We start from the raw sequence: 21,055 nt of genomic DNA, 5'->3' as shown, positions 1-21,055 counted from the left end.
GATCCTTTATACACATTTTTGAAATCCCTAACATATCACTTTTCTTTTATGTAAATACTGAAGCAAGAGACTCTTAGAACAGCTTTACTGAGGCCTGTCTGCCCATCCCAACCCCCTGCTCTCCCTGTCAACATTCATAGATTCTGTTGCCTTTCCTTCCTGGTCCAGACATCTGACTGTAGTAGCAGAAGGGCATAAGAGTGGATACCTTTAGGTATTCAGAAAACTGCTGGGACAGTAAGAGTGTGCTAGCACAAATGCAGCGTGCCATCCCGTAAAGAGTGAATGATACTCAGAGAAACATTACAGGACCAGTACTGGGGTCTGTTAGGTGTAAGGCATGGGGGATGAGCCAGAAATTGACATTGAAGCATGAGAAGGGAAAAGCCAAAACGACCAAATAAGTTACCAATACATTTAGCCTTTGATTGAGATACAAGTTATTACCTTTGGTGAATTTTACTTGATGTTTTTCAAGCAACCTGACTTTTGGCTGACAATTTTGGACCCTGAGAGAGAGAAAAAAAGAGAAATAAAAACACATAGGAAGACTTCTGAGAAACCTCCATACTGTTTTCCACTGTGGCTGCACCAATTTACATTCCCACCAACAGTGTATGAGGGTTTCCAAAAACTGAAAATAGAACTACCATACAACCCAGTGATGCTATTCCTGGATATGTGTCCAAAAAAAGAAGCACTAATTTGAAAAGATACATGCACCCCAATGTTCATTCATATCAGCATTATTTACAATTGCCAAGATATGGAAGCAACCTAAGTGTCCATCGACAGATGAATGGATAAAGAAGATGGGGCGCGTATATACAATACAATACTACTCAGAGATTAAAAAAAAGAATGAAATTTTGCTTACAACAATAAGAATGGACTTGGAAGGCATTATGCTTAGTGAAATACGTCAGACAAAGACAAATCCTGTATGATATACGCATATGTGAAATCTAAAAAACACAACAAACTAGTGAATATAACAAAAAAGAAGCAGACTCACAGATATAGAGAACAAACTAGTGGTTACCTATAGGGAGAGGGAAGGGGGGAGGGGAAATACAGGGGTAGGGGATTAAGAAGTACAAACTATTAAGTATAAAATAATCTATAAGGATATATTATACAACATGGGGAATATCGTCAGTATTCCACAATAACTATAAATGGAACATAACTTTTAAAAATTGTGACTCACTATATTATAGGCCTGTAACTTATATAGTATTGTGCAGCAGCTCTACTCCAATAAAAAAATGGAAAGAAAAATTTAAGACGTTATTATTTGAATTTAGAGAAGCATATTGTCTTGAGTTTTGTAAAGAAAAGTTAAACCACTCCTGTGTTGTACAGGAGACAATGAACAATTTCTTCTGGTGATCTTGGAAACAGACACCCCAGCCTTTTACAAACTGCCGGGGAATTCATCTCTCCCTTTATGTGGTCTCAATACATACACTCACCTGGATAAATGCTAAATGATACTAATACCCTCTAATGAAATCAAGCATGTTTTTCAAAAAACTAGTAGTTTGTGCCAAAAAAAATTCCCAGATTAAGCACTCACTCAGAAAAACAGAGGGCTCTCAACCAGAATGAAAGCTCTGTGTGTGTGTGTGTGCCTGTGAGTGTGCATGAAGCATGTGAGTGTGAATGAAGTATGTGTGTGTGCATGAGTTGTGAGTGAGTCTGGAGGGGAGTGGGTGTCACTAGGAAAGAAACAGTAAGCAAGGTACTTCCAAGGAGCATCCACTGGGGCTGACACTCACAGGTGCCTGAGGCTCCTGGAACACGAACCAGCAGGGGACACATCTCCTCTCATCTTCTCTGCCACCTCCTCACTTCACACACAGGTATTCTCTAGCAGGGGATGTTGGGACAAAGGCCAGGAAGGTGACACAGCCACCCCCTGAAAGACCTCATCACTTCCTGATGTCCTTCCTATTCCCCTCTCTTTGAGACTGATATGATCTCCTTTGCAAGTCAGATTAACTATTTATTAACCAACTGGATGGTATAATTCAAGGATAATTATTACCATCCTCATTTAAAGAAGATGAACCGCAGTTCAGATTAAGTGACATGACCATGACTGCCAGCATAGAACCTATGATTTCCTGACGCCTTTTCTTACACCATGTTGTCACTAAGGAGATGGTGCCAAAACCCTGTCAGAGAGACGTCTGCATATTTAGTTGTGTAGCGATTGTGCTCTCAGGCCTCAGCCTGGGAGACATTGCAGGGAGGAAGGGGGGTCCTAAGGGGAGTTCTGGTTTCTTTTGTTTGACCAGGAATACCAGTTGGATTTCAGGGGGAAAAGAGCTGGAAGTACCTCTTCCTTGAAGCAGGCTTCAGGCCCCTGGGCCTGGCAGCACTTCTTCACCACATTTGTGAAATCCATCAGCAATGACTGCAGCTCCACCCTTGTAAGTTCAGGCTTCAGTTTCACTAAGTTGACAAGAAACCTGTGACCCGGTGAGTCAAACAGAATTAATTAACGATTTCTTTCTGCAGCCCTCTTCTCCAAAAGGCTAGTTATAGAATCATATGTCTTAGGAATCTCCATATGGGTGAATGTAAAATGTTAAAGTATTCCACTTTTGAAAGGGTGTCCTGAAACTTTCCTGTTAAACACATGGGATGGATTCCATTATAACAATCTTTGGAGAGCTACGTAATCATGGATGAAATTGTATAAAATATGGGAACATATAGTAAGTCTTCAATATGCACAATATTGTAGACTATGTGACTACATTTGATGTCTCTAGAAAATTCATGTCCAAAGCAACATCTATTCCCGCTTCCTCAATAACTGAATTCTGTTTCCACTCCACTTGATACAGACACTGCTTAATCTAAAAAAAAACAAAAAAGATCTGATTCCTTGGCATTTATAGCATTGCCTGAGAAAACAAAAGCAAAATTCCTGTTCCTTTTGGGCCTCTCTTATCTGCAAACATTAAGAGAGATTCTCAGAGCAAACATCTATGACATGCTCTCAAGAAAATCTGATTCATTATGACCCTTCTAGGAGCATTTTTATGGCTACTCTCACCCACCTTTTCAAATCACAGTCTTTTGGACCCTCCAAGGCTCTAGCAAAGGAAAAGACTAGCTAGGTTTTAACTTACAATTGGGCAGACTGGACAGTGTGACAGAAAGAACAGGATTCTAACACCAAACATCACATATCCATTACAATAAAACTTCTCATTAATACATGCTATGTCTTCCGGCTGAAGAAAAAGGTGAACAGTAGAGAATGTCTGTACCTGTCTTTCTTTCTCTGGAGCTCCTCATTATGAGCCTGACACAAGTCTGTGTGAAAGGTAAATAAACCTTGAGAGGTAGGTGGAGGCACATACGTCTTATCGGCTTCCAAGCCCTCAAAGCAGGACCTTCTGAAGGCAAAGTTTGTTTTACAACAGTGGTCCACAGCAGGGTTGATACTTCGATTTTCATTTATTCCACATAACTCTCCAAGAACTAAGTCCACCTATACCAATGAAAGTTGCAATGGAGTTTTGAAATACAGCTAGATGAATTGTTAGTTTGTGCTAGTATCACTGTCAACTTAGAAAAACTCATGCACTTGTAACATGAAACGACGTGCAAAGAAAAGTAGAGGCTGGTGTCCCAAATGACATTATAACAAAAATGCAAGCCATAGCAATTTAAATGTCTAGAGATTAATTCTTGTTAACATATATACAAATTTGTGATTTTGAGCAGAGAGCTGCAAACAGCCAACTGAAAATGGCATCAGGACACTGTGGCCCTTAGTTTTAGTCCCCTTCTGGGATGTCCCCCACGTACTGTCCACCCCAGACCTAAAAAGGTGCACCCAACCCGAACTGGGCTGTAAACAGCAATTCTCTTACTGACCTGGTGGGACAAGAGAGAGAATCTATCCCATTACTTAAGATTATGAAATTTTCTCTATCATTCTGAAATAATTCTATGATTCCAAGTGGTTTGCTCTAACAAATTGCTTCTAATATAAATAAGACGTAATAAAGATGATTTGGAGAACCCCAAGCAAATATTTAAGACTTCTCTTTTGCTTCTCAGGATTTTGACACAGTAAGCCAAAAATAAAACTTGACCTTCCTTGCTTAACAATCTTGAAAACAATGAAGAGAGGAAGACGGATAATCACTATAAATGAATGAGTGCAAAAGTATCCTTTTTTTTTTTTTCTTTTAGGAATAGTCAGGCACATGGGCCAGGCTCACCAAATTATCAACGCAGGCAAACTCTTCACTCAGTGTACAGCAGGTGGTCAAAGCTGTCACCATTTCCTTGCCAAGAAAGGTCAGTTCTTCAGTGGAGAGCTGGGGGGCTAGTTTTGTGAGATTGATGAGGTAGCTGAAAGAACATTTGTCTGTTTGTTCTGAACAAAAGCAGGTACCCATTTTCCCTTGTCTAGCCCCCTGAAGCCCCAACCCTGCAAGGCTAGGGACAACCAATGTAAGGGCAACATGAAGCTCAGCTCTCTCATAAAGTGGTAGAGAACAGTCTCTTCACTCCCTGTTTTCCTGCACCCTGCCTCCTAGATCGCTGTATTTCGGTTTCCTTCTAATTTCATGATAATTCAGAAACTCTCAGATTTGCCCATCCTTCTTCACCTGTGAGTATAGGAGCTCCTTGGTAGAAAATATCTTAGCTAGTATGTAAAATCCTGCTTGAGATCCCTTGAGCAGTTAATAAATATTTCAAAGGGAAAATTTAATAGATACATGTTGGAAAAGGATAATCTGAGATGGAGGAAACAAAGATATTTAATGGGCTGAGTTTTCAGATAACAGCCCAATTGCAGAAATAGTGAAAATATATTTTTTAAACTGTGTTTTGTTGTGACTTGAAGACGTTTGGTTTCAACACGCAATACATTAGCATGGTAATTAATTAAGAAAATCCAGAACAAACTTCATATTATTCATGAATGCTCACAAGAATACTTAAAAATGAATAGTAAAGTGTTAAGTAAATCCAGAATTATTTTTTTTACTCAATAAGAATTATTTCCTTAAATAATTCTTCCTTGGGAAATTATAACAACCTGAAGTTTTCTCCATCCCACCCCACACCCCTGAAATGGGGTAAAATCCAGAAATTCTGGGCTGGGAGTGAGAAAGGCTAGTCCAAACAAAAACTAATGCATTAGAGAATCAGTTTGTCCAGAATCCTGTATGTCTTCAATTTCTAGCCTCATTTCTGGTAAAGGCTTAATATGACAGCTCAATGTGCCTTCTTGACTTTTGTGTTTTTATTCTTTCCCAGAGTTTATGAACTTGTCATAACTAAAAGACTGAGCTAAGATTTTGACACTTTGTGGCACTCTTTATGTTATCCTGGTCACCATTGTTAACCTACTTGTGCAAACAACTTACTGGTATTTCAAGTCATCCTTCCCCGAGATCTGAAAATGTTCACATTCTCGCTGTACTATCTTGAGGCTTTTCTCAGTTGTCTCATTGAATTTGTTTTCCTGAAAATACGAACAATCATGTTTATGAACATTTTATCTAAAATTTAATCATAAGTTTCAACTTGTCTAATTGCTCTTTTAATTTATATAGCATTTTCAAACTCTAATTATCATACACTAGTCATTAAATTGAGGGTAGTTTTTATATATGTAGGAATTTGAATTTTTTAAGTTATAGTTATAGTTTTTGCTAAATTTGAAAGCTCAAAATTTTCATTATCATTACCTTGTAGAGGTATCATTACCTTATAGAGCTTTCCAGTCTGCAAAGTGAAATTCAAATCTGATGTTGACAATGATCATATTTTTTTTTTTTAGAAAGAGGTGACAAGCTGTTTATTTTTTTTATGTATGTATGTATTTATTTCGTTATTTATTTTGGCCGCGTCACGGCATGTGGGATCTTAGTCCCCCGATCAGGGATCGAACCCGTGTTCCCTGCAGTGGAAGCCCGAGTCCTAACCACTGGACCACCAGGGAATTCCCAGACAATGATCATACTGATTCTCACTTTGAAGTGGCCAGAGAAGTTATCTGGCGCTATGAAGTCAAGTGGCTTTTGCCTAGAATCACCCAGTGAGTAAGTATTGCTACATAACATTTTTAATCACGTGTATCTTTTTTATATCTTCTTTTTCATCACTTAGAACTGGAACTTAAAACCTCCAATAATTGTCCTCAAATATTTGACAACCTCTCTCTCACGCGGCATAAAATTGGACATCTACTAAGTGACCACTAGAGAGAAAACTACACACCAGTGGATGAATGCTGTGGGACAAATTGTGTCTCCATATAATAAAGAGAATTTTCTAGCACTATGATTCATTTAAGGATCAGGAACAGACCTCCTTGTTAGGGACAGCGGTAGAGCTGGATAAAACTTAAGTCTTCTTACTTCTTGCTCAAATATGAATGGGTGTAAACTGGCATTTTTGGCAAGTGGAGGTAATTTTTTAAGTAAAGCAAAATCAACACTTATCAAATGAATGAGAAACAAATCAAACATGACAAATAATTAATTTCTATAATACACAAAAAGTGCATATGAACTGATATTAAAAAATGCTAATTTCAACAGGAAAATGGGTAAAAGACGTGAGCAAATTGTCCACAGGAAATTTATAACTACAGTAGCTAAAATCATATGGGAAAAGTTTAACTTCATTAAAAAATTAATTAAAATTTTAAAACATGCTCATTATTTAGCAAAGTTAATTTCTATGTGCAATGTTGGTGAAGGTGGAGGTAAGATGAGCATTTTCAAGCACTGTTATAGGACTATATGCTGCTAATAACTTTCTAGATAGTAACCTGGCCATTTGTATCAAATATTTTTTATTTTAAAGTCTATATAATTTGACTTAATAATTTTCCTTCTGATAATCTGTCTAAAGAAAATAACCATAAATATTAATAATGATGAATGGAATGAGATACTTAGGGTCACTTATAAATAAAATTTTTAAAAAGTTAAATCAATGTCCAAAATGTCAAACGTACAGTATGAGAGCATTTAAATCAATTATTATGATGGAATACCATCATGCAAAATAAATACATTTTTTTAAAGTCTGTTTAATAACATAAAATGTTTTTTATGCCAATAAATAAAAACAGATCCAAAAATTTCTTAAGAATTATTCCAATCTTATTTTTAAACACACATATAAATGTATTCATATATGCATAGAAAAGATGAAAAAATGTTAATTATAGCTACTTCTTGGTGACAGAATCAGAAAATTTTTATTTTTTTCTTTGTAAATTTTGATACTTTCCTAATCATCTTTAATAATCATTTATTATTTTTACTATAACAAAAAATTGAATTGGCCCAAGAAACTACAGAGTACATAAATAAAAATATAAATGTTTAATGGGAAGAATTTTTTTTGCATCAACACACAGGATTTGACGTTCAAAACATTATGAGTAACCCAAATCGATGATGTTGGTCTTCCCTATGATCAACTTACACTGAATTTAAGGTAGACTCAGATTTGTCAATCACATTTTCCACCCTCTGAACCAGAGTGAAACTTTGATAGTTTTTAAATGTTTGTTGTTTTATTTTGTTTATTTAATTCTCTGAGCCTACTAGGATGGAACTTACCGCATGTCTGTAACAGTCTGGAGGGTTTTCCGTGTTGCAGCACTCTCTCAGGAGATCCTCATACACTCCAGCAATTCTTAACAACTCTGGTGTGGACAGTTCTGGATGTCTCCTTGAGTATTGATAAAGAAACCTGCAATGTGTAAAATATTTTGTATATTAGAACTTCGAGAAAGAGCAAAACACCAAATCCTGCTATCTTTTACTCTAGAGAGATCTTCTAACACTGAGTCTGTCTTCATATGCTAAGTTCCTCCTCTGGTTTGGTCAGGGAATGATTTAAGAGGACATTTTGACAACAGGAGATCATTTTACAAAGGTTCTCTTCCATATTATGTTTTAAACTAACAATCCTTTTACTTGGAGGGATAGAATGATTAAAGGTATTTAGCATTCATTGTTAGAATGATTTAACCCATAAAGCATCAGAAATAGTAGATCATGCCACCAATACTTTAGAAAATACATATCGAGTATAATTCTGTTGGAAAATGCATTCAGACCTCCATCTTGAGATGGTGGGAATATGGATTTCTCCCCACTCCCGGTGCCAACTTAGGGAGAGATTGTGGAGCAGCCTTTGCTCATTCCTTCATCCTGTCACTTGTCAAATATGGGAATAATCACTCCTGCCACCCTAAGTCATTGGTGAAGGTTTCCATGGCCTCGGTGAAGTATATGTGGGTGTGATTTGGGGAGAAAGTGAGAAAGGGAGAGAGAAGAGGCTAACACTTATTAAGCCCTTAGTAGGTGCGAGGCACTGGATCAAGCTTTGTGCATAGGAGACCAAGATAGGCTTCCTACCCTTTATAAAACACTTTCTCATTTAACTTCACTTAACCCTCAAGATAAGTACTATATTATAGCTGAGGAAACTAAGTTTCAGACCAGTTAAGCACCTGGCTGTTAATGGAAGTATAAAATTTGAACCTAGGTCCCATAGGATGCCTACTTTATTCTTGTTTAAACCAAGTTGACTCTCTGCTCAAAAGAGAGGTGTTTTCTTTAACTACCTCTACTGTGCTGTTTAGAAACTTCTTCATAAAAGTATCTTCTTTATTCATTCAAATTAAGTAAAAATGGTCTATGTTTTGAAAGAGCAATACCTCACAAGAGTTCTCCAAGTCCAAGGGACGTTTTATAATCTCTTTTTGGTTTGCAACCTTTTTCTCTTGATTAATCTTGGTTTTTCTGACATCATCTCTCTTGCTTCCCCACCTGCCTTCTCAATCCCATTTGTGGGATGCATTCCCATATCCTAAAGCAGTGGTGTTTAACCTTCAGAGAATCAAGTGTTCCCCTTAATATCTCATGTAAGCTGTGGACCTTTCTCCAGGAATAAAATTACACCTAAAAACACACCACCAAAATATTGCAAAAAAAAACCCTGGGAGCCAACCCTAGCCTGGCAGATCCACTGAGGTCTTGCATCAAATGTTTGCAACCAGAAAAACTGCACCTGAAACATTTCTGGCTCAGCATGTTCATTGCTGCTCTATCATTTCTCCCCAGGCTTCAAACACTATTTTAATTGTCATAGTGATGGTGATGGAGATGATGCAGATGAGGATGAGGATGAAAATTGCTTCCATTTAGCAAGCGTATGTCAGGTACAAGTGAAACACCTTGCATCTATCATTTAGATTAATTTGACTCATGAGAAGCAATAGAGCACAGTGGTTATAAGAGCAGGAGTCTGAAGCCACACTGGTTACATTTGAATCCTGGCTCCACCACATATTAGTTGTGTGACTTTGTAGCAAGTTACTTAACCTCTGTGCCTCAGTTTCCTTGCCTGTAAAATGAGGATAATAAAAGTGTTCTAACCTCAGAAGGTCGTTCTGAAAATTAAATTGGTTAATAGATGAGAAGCACTGAAAATTTGGTAAGTATTCAATAACCTGTATCTTCAATCCAGACCTCCTTCCAGAATTCCAGGTTCATATATTCAATTATCTCGTGACATTCCCAGTTAATTACCTCACAAGCACCTCAAAGTCAAGGTGGTCAGATTCAAACATATTCTCTTTCCCACAAAACATTCCCCCATACTTCCCATCTCATTGAGTCTGAAAACTACTTACCAACCACCTAAGCCCCAAACTGGGATTCATTCCAGATGAAGTTTCTAAAAAACAAAAGTGATTTTGTCCTTCCTTATTCTTCAGTGAAAACCCTTCAGTGGCATCTCGTTACTTAGCATGCCTGTATGATCTGACCCGTCTACCTCTCACTACCCTCCTCTCTCACTGCAGAAACCCTATTCACAACCACATATACACCAAGCAGTTTTACACTTCTATCCATGCTCTACTCTTTCTGTCCAGATTACTAAAATTTCTTCCAGTACCTCCTTCCCATCAAGCCTTTCCAGGGTCCCCAGGGACTTCCTCCCCTGTCCCCACATTACCTATCATCTAGTGCTATCAGAAATTAAAGAGCATTTCTTGCACTCATTTATTTATGAGGCTATGTCTTCTCACATCACACTTCTTATTGATGAAAGCTTACTGGGGATAAGAACCCTGTCTAACCTAGTAAAGTCCCTGGATTATATTTTATAACCAAAATATTTGGAATGAACAAATATTCTTATATGAATTTTATATATGATTACCTACAATACAGAGAGGTTAACTTTTGTCCCACTGACTCAACCAGGACTCAAATCTAGTCCTTTTGGCTCCAAGTCAACTAGTCTTCCCCTGAACAGCTGGGCAGCTGTGTAGGGGGTGGGATGGCAAGGGAGGGCAGAGCATGGCAGGTAAGCCTGCAACTTCTCAGGCCCGACCTCTTAGGGTCTAATCCCTACTCTGCCATATTTTAGCTGTGAAAGTTGAACAAGTTACTTAACTTCTCTGTACCTCAGTTTGCTCATCTGAAAATTGGGAGAAATCACACTTATTTTACATGACTGTATGAGAATTAAAATAAATAATCCATATAAAGTACTTAGCCCATTGTCTGGCACATATCAAGTACTCAATAAATGTTAGCCATCACATCATAACACAGTTGCATTTTCTTAAAATCATGTAAAAAGACTATAATCGATAGCCGTGACTCTTAAAATTAGGTGAGACCCAATACTTATGTGATTTAAATGATCCCTATTCCTTCCACCCAAGTTAGCCAAAATAGGTCAAATCCAAAGTTTCTGTTTTCCTGATAAACGTCAATATAGAGTTATGTTACTCAGCCATGAAGTTCTCTTGGTCAGCATCTCGTTCCTCACACACATTTTCGCTTTCAGTAAACTTTGCTTCTCTTAGGGGTAAGTTGTTTGGTCTATCATCTTTATTTGAGTAAATTATGCACTCGCCGCGCTCTGGTATTTTCTTTTCACAGCACTCTTTGATTTTGCTGGAGATGGAATCTTGCTTTGAACAAATATGGCTCATAACCTTGCTCTGTATCAAATAAGAATGGGAAATGACTTTATTTTCACAATATCGTCAGGGCTGGATTTTCCTTCCAAAATCAACGCAAAATCAACCATGTGCGTAACATCTGGACTTGTTTCATCAGCTAATTTGATAGATAATTAAATTTTGTATTGATTTAATACAATGAACTTTCATATTAAGGCAAGCTTTATTTCTCAGGATTTTAGATGATATAATTATGAAAAATAGACTCATAAGTTTACATTCATTGTTAAGTATTAATCTTTTAAATACTTTACCCCTACTCCACTGGTGTATCAGCATTTTAAATTCTAAATGCTGTTTCTTTCCCATGAGAGTTTATCTGTACTTTAATGAGGGCCACCAAAGACATGTTACTGTAATATCTATGATCCTAGATTTCTTCTCTTATGGCCTGAAACCACATTGCCAGGTATATAGTAGAAACTCAAGAAATATTTGATAAGTGAATGAAAGAATGGCAAACTAATGAACCACTACAGCAACTACCAGATGAAGGCTTCTCAAACATAAGGAGATATTCTGCTCATTGTTGTCATTTTCCTGTAGACATTATTAATCTGAAGCTGTTCAAATTATCAAATAATGCACAAAATAGTAAACCCTACTATCTCCCCTCTCCCCACTCTCCCTACCCAATTCTGACCTCCATATAAAGTTACGGGAATAAGGGAGAGGGTGAAGCTCTCTTGGTTACACATTAGTTGGATAATTTTTTAAAAGCTAGTCTAGCCTCTAGTCCTCTCTCCAGACACTCCAGAATTAGGCTGTACATTCCTCCTACTCTCTGTCCTAGCGTCTCATGAACTACATTGAGTTCTGTCAAAGCACGAGGCTATTCCAGACTCTCTGACTTTGCTCAAGCTGTTCCCCGGCCTGGAATCTTCTTCTGGGGAACACTGAGGATAAGGAATGAGATGAAGCTCTAGGCTGAGGTGAGAAATGGAAAGGAGGCTGGCACCATGTTTCCAGCAAACCGCCTAGAACCAGGGAGCCCGTCTTTGCAAACATATATACATTTCCCCTAAGGCCATCATCGTTCTAGGCAACACATCTCTTATTGTCTGAGAATTAATTTCTATTTTGAATAAATTACGATTCTATTCCTCTTATTTCTACATAAAACCATCAAAGAAAAGGATATTAAGAATATAATATGATCCCTTAGTCTCAGCTCCAAACTTCAGGGAAAAATCTTCAATTATATCCTTTCAGTACATTAAATTTAATATTATAAAACCAACATTCCCATAAACAAACAAACAAAAGTAAATAGCGAGTGAGATTGCTTTTCATTGAAATACAGTTAAGGACAAAATAATTCTTGGTGATATCTACTGTCCACTACTTGAAATAAAATGTACATATCTTCATATTCTAAAATTCAAGTTGTCTAATTAACATGATGTTTCCTTGTGAATTTAAAACAGTAAGACTAATTAAAAGTCACTAAGAAAAAGCCTAATTTCAACTAAGAAGTCGGGATATTTTTAATGAAATTGTGTTACCCTCATATGCATAAACAACTTCAACTAGGTCAACAATATATTTACCAGTATATGTCATTAGAGAATCACATTAAAGACTAGAGTAAGAGTTATTTTAAATTAACATATTTACTTATCTGGAAAGACTGTTCCTAAATAGCCTGAAGAAACTCAGACAAAACAGCTCTTAAAAACATAAAGATGAATCATTTTCTGAGCTTTACTGTTAATTTCTAATATAGCTAAAGAGTATTTACAATATTAAAGAAAACTTTAGTCTGGCCTAAATTAATGTCCACAAATTCTAAATTCCTGGAGTTTATGTCATGTGCATTTAGCCATATAAAATAGAATCTGCTGAGTAGCCTAAAAACAATCCCATGTATGAAAAGCTCCAAAGTTTTATTTGGTCTTATTTGTTAACATTTTTTATTTTATTTATTTTATGTTATTATTTAACAATTTATTTTTTGTTGAAGTATAGGTGATTTACAATGTTGTATTAGTTTCAGGTGTACAGCAAAATGATTCAGTTATATATATAACTGAATATATATGTATATAAAAGAATATATATATATTCTTTTTTCAGATTCTTTTCCATCATAGGCTATTACAAGATATTGAATATAGTTCCCTGTGCTATACAGGAGGTCCTTGTTGTTTATCTAGTTTATATATAGTAGTGTTATCTGTTAATCCCAACCAATTTATCAACATTCTGATTTTATTGTGGTGAGTAGCCACGTATTAGGGCAACTTCGAAATAAAAAATAGCCACCCCAAAAATCACTATTTTTACTTGGTTTTATAGAATACTTACCCTGCCATGGATGCATTGCACAACATCCCCTTCACAGCATCCATCATATTTGGAAGAAACATCTTCTAGGAGGGAGATAAGTTCCTTAAATTCAATCTTGGGGAATTTTTGACTAAGTACAGCAATGTTTCTGGAAATAGAATTGATAAACCACTAAAACAACTTGAACAACAAGTAAGGCAAGAGGGAGCTCTTTGCTAATACAGTACAAATAGCTGCAGTAAGCATGTGGTACCCTTGTTTTTTTCACCGATGGCTTTACCAATGTTTATACATTGCATGGCCCACATGATCATTTTGAAAATCCTAGGTTGATATTTTGAGTCCTAGATCAGGACTGGGGAAAAAAGGGCCTGAGAGATGTGCCCTCTTCCATAATTGTTATAGCAAAACACTTCTTTTAAGGACCACCATTTCTTGTTGTAAGCCCATGGCTGGCATAGGTTATTCATCACAGAATCCTTTCCTGCTGATGTATTTGAAATCTCAGAATTTTTCACAAAACATTGCACTAGTATCATTGCTAGTTGGCTAGGGTAAGCATGTTAAATAAAATTTATCCCTAGAGTGTAGTCTCCTAGTCATTAAAGTCAAAGATGGATGGATAAGTCATGTCTAAATCACTTGAAGGTTTTAAAACTCAGGTTCAGAACTCCTGGACCGACTCAGATTCCCAACTAACCAAAAACTAACTCAGAAGTAGTCCTTTTTCTCTCTGGGGTCTCCCCACCTTGCAGGTCTTCTCTCATCCGGACCTACTGTCCTGGTCTGAGTAATCCACCCAGACTGAGCCCCACCTCAAAACCCTTGAGGAACTAGGAAGAGTATAAATAAAAAGTCATCAATGATTTAACAAAAATGGGACTTAGACAAGAAAATACAAGTAGAAACAAAATACTCATTATAAAACTCACATAGATTTTAAGATTTGCGGTCCAAACTTCATAAGTGCCCCACAGACATTTTTTTGATAAGAAGATAATGCTTTTAAATATTGTATGAAAGTTTCTGCCTGAAGGATAAAGAGAAATTCTGTTGAAGCAAGAGCAAAATCCCACTATTCTCTTATTTCTTAACCACATGTCAACCAAACAATTCCAAACTTTGCCAGAAACAGAAAATTATGGGGTTTTTATCTCAGGAAATGTACATATCAAAATATAAATTTGTGGCTTATTATAAAGGTGGGACCAGTCTTCCCAATGACTGAATTATACTTGATGGGAAGATGAGTGGTGAAGAGTGCTGTGAGCTTGTCCATCTCTACCAGGATGATTCAGTTTTATGGGTAGTCAAAAGAGGACTTGTCCAAGATAGAAGATAAAATGTCATTTTTACCCTGGTTATTTACTCACTAGCATTTCCTTCCAATTCACAAGGAAGACAAAGCCAGAAGAGAAACCCTAGAAATGGGCAATTGTCTTTCAAGGGTCTCAAGTAATAAGAAATTTAGATCAGTAGCAGGTGGCCAATGGGTTGAAAAACCAGTGAAAGTGGCAAGAGAATAGTTTTTAAATGGTAAAGAACTCTTTTGCTATAATTTAATTTTAAGTAAAGATCTACAGTTTGGGATGAATCCTTGTCCTTTTAAGAAAACAAATGTAGTACCCACCTTTGTTCGAAAGCAGTTAGCTTTTTCTTGTTCTTCACAGCATGTTTTAGTCATCTCCTCAAAACGAGCAGCAGCAGTAAGAAGTGTAGGGGCAAAAACAAAGGGGTTCCTTCTGGAAACTTCGTAGATATAACTATAAAAGAAAAAAAGGAAGGAAGGAGGGAAAGAAAAAAACAGGAAGGTAATGAAGAAATGGTAGACAAGGGAAGGAAAAGAGAAGATTTAAAAAGACAAGAAGAACAAGTTGTGAAAGTAAAGGTGAGAGGAAGAAGGATTTCCCATTATTGAAGGCTTCAATGGAAGGCAGCGTTATCGAGTCTCCAATAAAAGTTGTATCACTGAAGTTGCCAGCTCCCAAAGAAGAATGATGATTGCCATTCTAATCATGAACACGGGGCTCTGGCTATTCTTTTTCTTCCCCTATCATGCCAGATGGTCAGCATCTCTCCTTTTCAGGTTCAAAGAACAGCTACCTATACACACTCCATCCAAGATTCAGAGATCATAATCACTTATGTTCAAACAAGCTTTGTGGTTTAAGCTTTCCAGAAAATGTCTCTGCTTCTACAACTACTACCCTACTGAAAACAGATTTTTGCTAAACATCCATTGATGTAATGTTTACCCTTAGTAAAAGCTATAACTCTCCATTGAAAGACTATATTATTTCCTCCAGTAGAACTTTGGTGCCATGCACACCCTTCAGTTCTGGGGCTCATCCCATTAGAAAATACACATCACAATGAAAGGATCTTGAAATCAGGTTTCATATCTTATTCATCTCCTCAGCAATGACCACAGAATCTGACACACAAATGCATGTTGAATGATCTAAATGATCAAGAAACCCAGCTATGTTCTTTTGGAAGAGATATTGGATTTAGCCTAAGAATACTGTTTCAATTCAATCATTTTTCTACTAAAATTAAACTTACTTGTTTAGAAAAGATTCTCTGTTATTTTTATAAGTCTGGCATTTCTCTTCAGGATCCAGAGTAGGGAGAGGAGGCAAAAATCCTACATCAGCTTTCTTATTATGGAGGAAACAATGTTTTCTTTCAAAGTCAGCCTTATGGCAGCAGTGTGAAAAATTATGCTTTTGTGGCAGTCCCTCCATAGTACATATATTTTCCAGTAAAACATCATTCTGGACAACAGAAAAATAAAAGACGTTTTTTTTCATTATGACATTTTTCAACCTTCTGAGATGACACAATGGAGACAATTAGTGGTGAGTGTCACCCTTTGCAAAAGAGATTCCCAAATTTTCCCAATATTACCAGCAGAGCATCTTTACCCACACCCTTGACAACCATCCCATACTTTGGGAAGTTTTCTCTATCCTATCCTGAGGCCCTTCAACCTCTTCCTATTTCTCTACTGCCTACATTTCTCTTACATAATGGCTTTTTTCCTTCTCTTCCAAGGTCACATGGCCAGAGTGTAATGTGTTGGTGAAGTATTTAGTGGTAATGTTTAGTAATAGTCTTCTAGAGATGCAGATGGTGACTCTATTGGGAGGAGGTCAAGAAAAGGGGGTGTGACAGTAGAGTACATATTGAGAGAGGCAGGTAAGGAAAGTACCTCTACTTTGCCAGGCTATTTCCTGTCTTCCTGCCTGTATACTTACGGTGTGGACTGCAAGCTCGTAACCAAGTCCTCCTGTGCATCATTACACAGAATTGCATCTCCTAGGAAAGTACCTTACCCTAAATACTTAAAGTCAGGCAAAATAAAAATGAGGGGCCCAGGGACTTCCCTGGTGGCACAGTGGTTAAGAATCTGCCTGCCAATGCAGGGGACACAGGTTCCATCCCTGGTCTGGGAAGATCCCACATGCCACAGAGCAACTAAGTCTGTGTGCCACAACTACTGAAGACCACGCGCCTAGAGCCCATGCTCTGCAACAAGAGAAGCCACAGCAATGAGAAGCCCGCACGCCACAATGAAGAGTAACCCCCGCTCGCTGCAACTAGAGAAAGGCCACGTGCAGCAACGAAGACCCAACACAGCCAAAATAATTAATTAATTAATTAATTATTTTAAAAATGAGGGGCCCAGATTTCTCCTTCCTGACACCGAGAGATGATGCTTTTAGGAATCTAAGATCTGTATTACTCACCTCCCTCACCATGATTTCTGCTATGAGCAGTTCCTATATTAATTGTTTCTCTGGGTTATAGATAAAATTAAAATACATATTTTGAACAGAGACTCTCATTCTGCCCCAAAACCACATTTGAGTGGCGATTTAGTAGAGATGGCAGAAAATAGCACTCCTCAGGCCCTTGTACGTTTCAGCTTTTTTAGTGTCCTTCTGGAGACATAAGCTTTTGGCCACTATGTTGGTACATGGAACTAACTCTTCCTTATTCCCAAGTTGGCTTCAAGGTCCAAATTCATTCAGATGGAGGAAGAATTCATTATTGGAATCTTGTAATGAGACTAGCCAGATACTCATTGTTGTGGGTTGAAAAATGTCCCCCCAAAAGTTATGTTCAATTCCTAATCCCCATACCTGTGTATGGGACCTTATTTGGAAATAGGGTCTCAGCAGATGGAACCAAGTTATTGAGAGGGTCTTATCCAATGTGACTGCTGTCCTTATAAGGCGAGGAGAAGAGACTCAGAGAGAAGATGGCCATGTGATGACAGGGGCAGAGATTGGAGTGAGGTAATTATAAGTCAAATAATGCCGAGGATTGCTGGTTATCACAAGAAGTTAAGAGAAAAGCATTCAACAGATTCTTCCCTAGAGCCTCTGCAGGGAGCGCACCCTACAACACCTTGATTTTAGGCATCTGGCCTCCAGAATTGTAAGAGAATAAATTTCTGTTGTTTTTTTTTTAAAAAGTTTTTTTTAATCAAAAAATAAAAGTGAGGGCTATAGAGCATCTCTCTTTTTATATTTCCAAGGCAAAAATTCTCTCAGTGTTGACAAATAAGCTTGTTTGTTTAGGAAATGCAAACAATTTACTTACAGCTAATTTTGAACACTCTGGGAGTGTCATGTCAGCCAAGCATTTATCTCTGTATTCTGTCATGGCTTTTACCAACATTTCTACTTCTTCAAAGGATGCCTCCTGAATATATTGAGCAAATGCAATGATGGTGCTGCAACAGTCCACACAGAGTACACAATGATGACCTGCAGAATTTCGATTTATGTCCAACCAAAAACTCATAGGAACACCCACTTGCAGACTAACCTCAGGAAATTATCAAAGTGTGAAGGCTATAACTTTTACAACTTCTTGACAATTCAATTGCCTCATCTAAATTTTATGATTAACACTGTATTTATTTTTTGATATGGTTTATATTTATTTACATTACTTTTGAGAAGCGTTAATATTTCTGGGAGATACCAGATAAGCTTATAGTAAACACCATCGTCATCAAAATGAGTTTAGAGAAACTCACATATATCCAATATTATCCTCTATAAATTTCTGGGTGATACTGACATCATCTGAAAAGCAAAGATATTCAGGTTATTATATATCCTGGTATTTTAACATTTTCCCAATAAATAACTATATGTGATAAATTTATAAAGTATAAAATAGATAACTGATGGTAGAAAATAATTTTGGCATATTTAACATGAAGAAGAGACATCATATGAACCAAATATTAGATCTTAATCACGGTTGATTACGTGCTCAAAAAATATTCATTAAGTTGAATTGACTTGAATTAATCTCACACTGACCAAACTTTAGATTTACTATTGATGGCTCCCCAGCCACAAATGTCAGATACAAGCATCATTTCCCCACTAAGTGTCATGTATGACTAGAAAAGTAGTATGTGGGTTCATTGTTAAGTGATATAATGCTACAACTGTGCCCAACAAGAGATACCAGAGCTTGCTGGTAGTAGTAGTAGATTCTAGTGCTAGTCAGACACAGATATTTAAGTGATCTCTGAACTAGTCTAAAATCATTGATTCCCTCCCAGTGAGCATATACTTATCAGAGCACATTTATATTTGTTCACATAGACTATTTTCATGGAGTCCTTACTTTTGCAAAGTATTGTGCTGGATACTATGAGACAATCAATGATGACTAAAACATCTCCCCCTGGACCTTGGGTTCCTAAATACTTTCATAGTGCAGGTGACTCATGAACATGACTATAATACAATGTACAATCTATATGACATTCTAAAGTAATGTGGGTAAGTATATGACAGGAATGCTTTATGATCTCTGGGTGAGGAACCAGAAAAGGAATATAGGAGGAGGTGCATATGAGTTGAGTCTGAAAAAAAATGTACAAGATTTCAGCTAGCTGAGAAATAAGGAAACTCATATTTCTTTGTGGAGAGAATGATGTGAGTAAAAGAACAAAGGTAAGAAATCCTGGGATGTCTTTGGGGAAAGTCAATTAATCCACTCTGATGAAAAAGTGGGTCATAAAGAAGAATAATGGAACCTAAGATAGAAAGAAACTGGGTCCAGATTATGTATATCTTTCATATAAAGCTGAGGAGTTTGGGCTCCAAATGGAAGCCATGAAGAGCCACTGAAAATGTTTATATAGAATAGTAATATCATCATTTCTATATGCTAAAAAATACCAGGCAGGTAGTGGTATGTCTGATATGTTGGGATCTCCCACAGTGCCTGACAAATAGAAAGTGACAAGGACTATTTGTCAACTAGATGGATGGAAGAATGAATGAATGGGGTGGAAAAAAGGCAAGAAGCCCATTAGGAGACTTTTGCAATTATCCTACTGAGAAATCAGCAGGACATGAATTTTGGTAGGAGTAATGGAAGTGCAAAGGAAAACATGAATGCAAAAGATATTGGAGACAAAAATCAACAGGATTTTTTAATAAGTTGTTACAGTGGCAAAGGATAAGGAAAACTCAAGTATGACTACCCTTCTTCAAGCCTGGTGACTGGGCTCACTAGCAGACACTGTAGGGGGTACCAAATTAAGACACAATCCACGTCTTCAGGGCCATGGCAACACTTACAGCACCTTGGTGCGAGGTATAAAAATATGATCCTTTCAGGCCAGAGAGATTACAAAAAGACACCTCTGAACAGATGAAGTTCAAAATGCTCCCCCTTTGAGCAGAAGAAATATAAAAGTCACCTTTTCCTCCAGGCTGACACTGCATCAGCCAGGCTTGGGGAATGTACCGGCTTGGGGAGATTTACAAACTGTACAGTTGGAAGAAGCAAGGTCCTGCATACTCTTATGGTGTTTACCACCTAGTTGGGAGATACATTGAACAACCAAAGTTTCCAGAAAAATCTTAACTCATATCTAATGTTCCACTATTACCATACACTATACACATCTGCAAGAAATACTAATATTTTCAAACCCAAATTATGCCTCCCAGCAACATTTCCTATACTACCATAAGGCCGGTGACCATTTGCTGGGTGTGATAACTGTCTCTGTCTATAGATAGGGTAATATGATCACCAAAATACAATATCTGGGAAGGTTAGTTCACAATATCTGATAAGTATATGTAAACGAGGGAGAAGAAGAAAAAGCAAGCAAAAAATTAAATTGAAAGAAAACAAAGTTAAAAAAATAGAAATTATCCCAACTTAGTCATTCCTTAGGTGATATACAAGTAAATTTCTTACCTACATCTTGAGGCTTTGTGGGCAGGGTTAAGGATTCAGTCAAAAAGAAAAAGAAAAGAAAACCTGTAAGTTTTAACTGTTTCATTTTTTAAGAAATCACATTCACAAAGAAAGTAACGTGACTGAGGAAAATCAAGTTTTTATATTATTCTTTGACACTATTAGTAAAAAAGTAACTTGTTTAACCAATTTCTCATATACCTCATATTTGATTTTTATTTGATCACTCTGCAGAATTTTTTGCTAATTATTAACTAGGAAAAAATTTTCTCAGTGTTTCACTGGAAAAATCTATTGAGTTAGAAAAAAAGTCCACAGGTGTTAAGTATGCACAATGCCTAGCCAAATAGACAACCAAAAGAGAAAAAAATCTTGAAATATTGCAAATGCTAAAAGAGAAAGGGCAAGAATAAATAATTCACCAAAGAGAAACATAACTAGAAAGTCGCTAAATTTTGC

General features: G+C 37.0%; 1 protein-coding gene across 1 annotated transcript; it reads right to left on the bottom strand.

Annotated features, from left to right (window-relative positions):
• Positions 1-315: 315 nt before the first annotated feature.
• On the bottom strand, positions 316-20,681 carry AFM (afamin; the record flags this gene model as incomplete). Its single annotated transcript, XM_079919061.1, has 14 exons — positions 316-509; positions 2,345-2,477; positions 3,288-3,511; positions 4,251-4,383; positions 5,409-5,506; positions 7,623-7,755; positions 10,818-11,032; positions 13,361-13,490; positions 14,275-14,372; positions 14,973-15,105; positions 15,908-16,119; positions 17,954-18,086; positions 18,396-18,444; positions 20,597-20,681. The coding sequence occupies 14 exons, from the start codon at positions 20,679-20,681 to the stop codon at positions 474-476; spliced, it is 1,812 nt and encodes a 603-aa protein (XP_079775187.1). The 3' UTR covers positions 316-473.
• Positions 20,682-21,055: the final 374 nt, after the last annotated feature.

The sequence above is a fragment of the Stenella coeruleoalba genome (genome assembly GCF_951394435.1).
Source record: "Stenella coeruleoalba genome assembly, chromosome: 4".
NCBI classification, from domain to species: Eukaryota; Metazoa; Chordata; class Mammalia; order Artiodactyla; family Delphinidae; genus Stenella; species Stenella coeruleoalba.
This window is presented reverse-complemented; position numbering and strand designations above follow the sequence as displayed.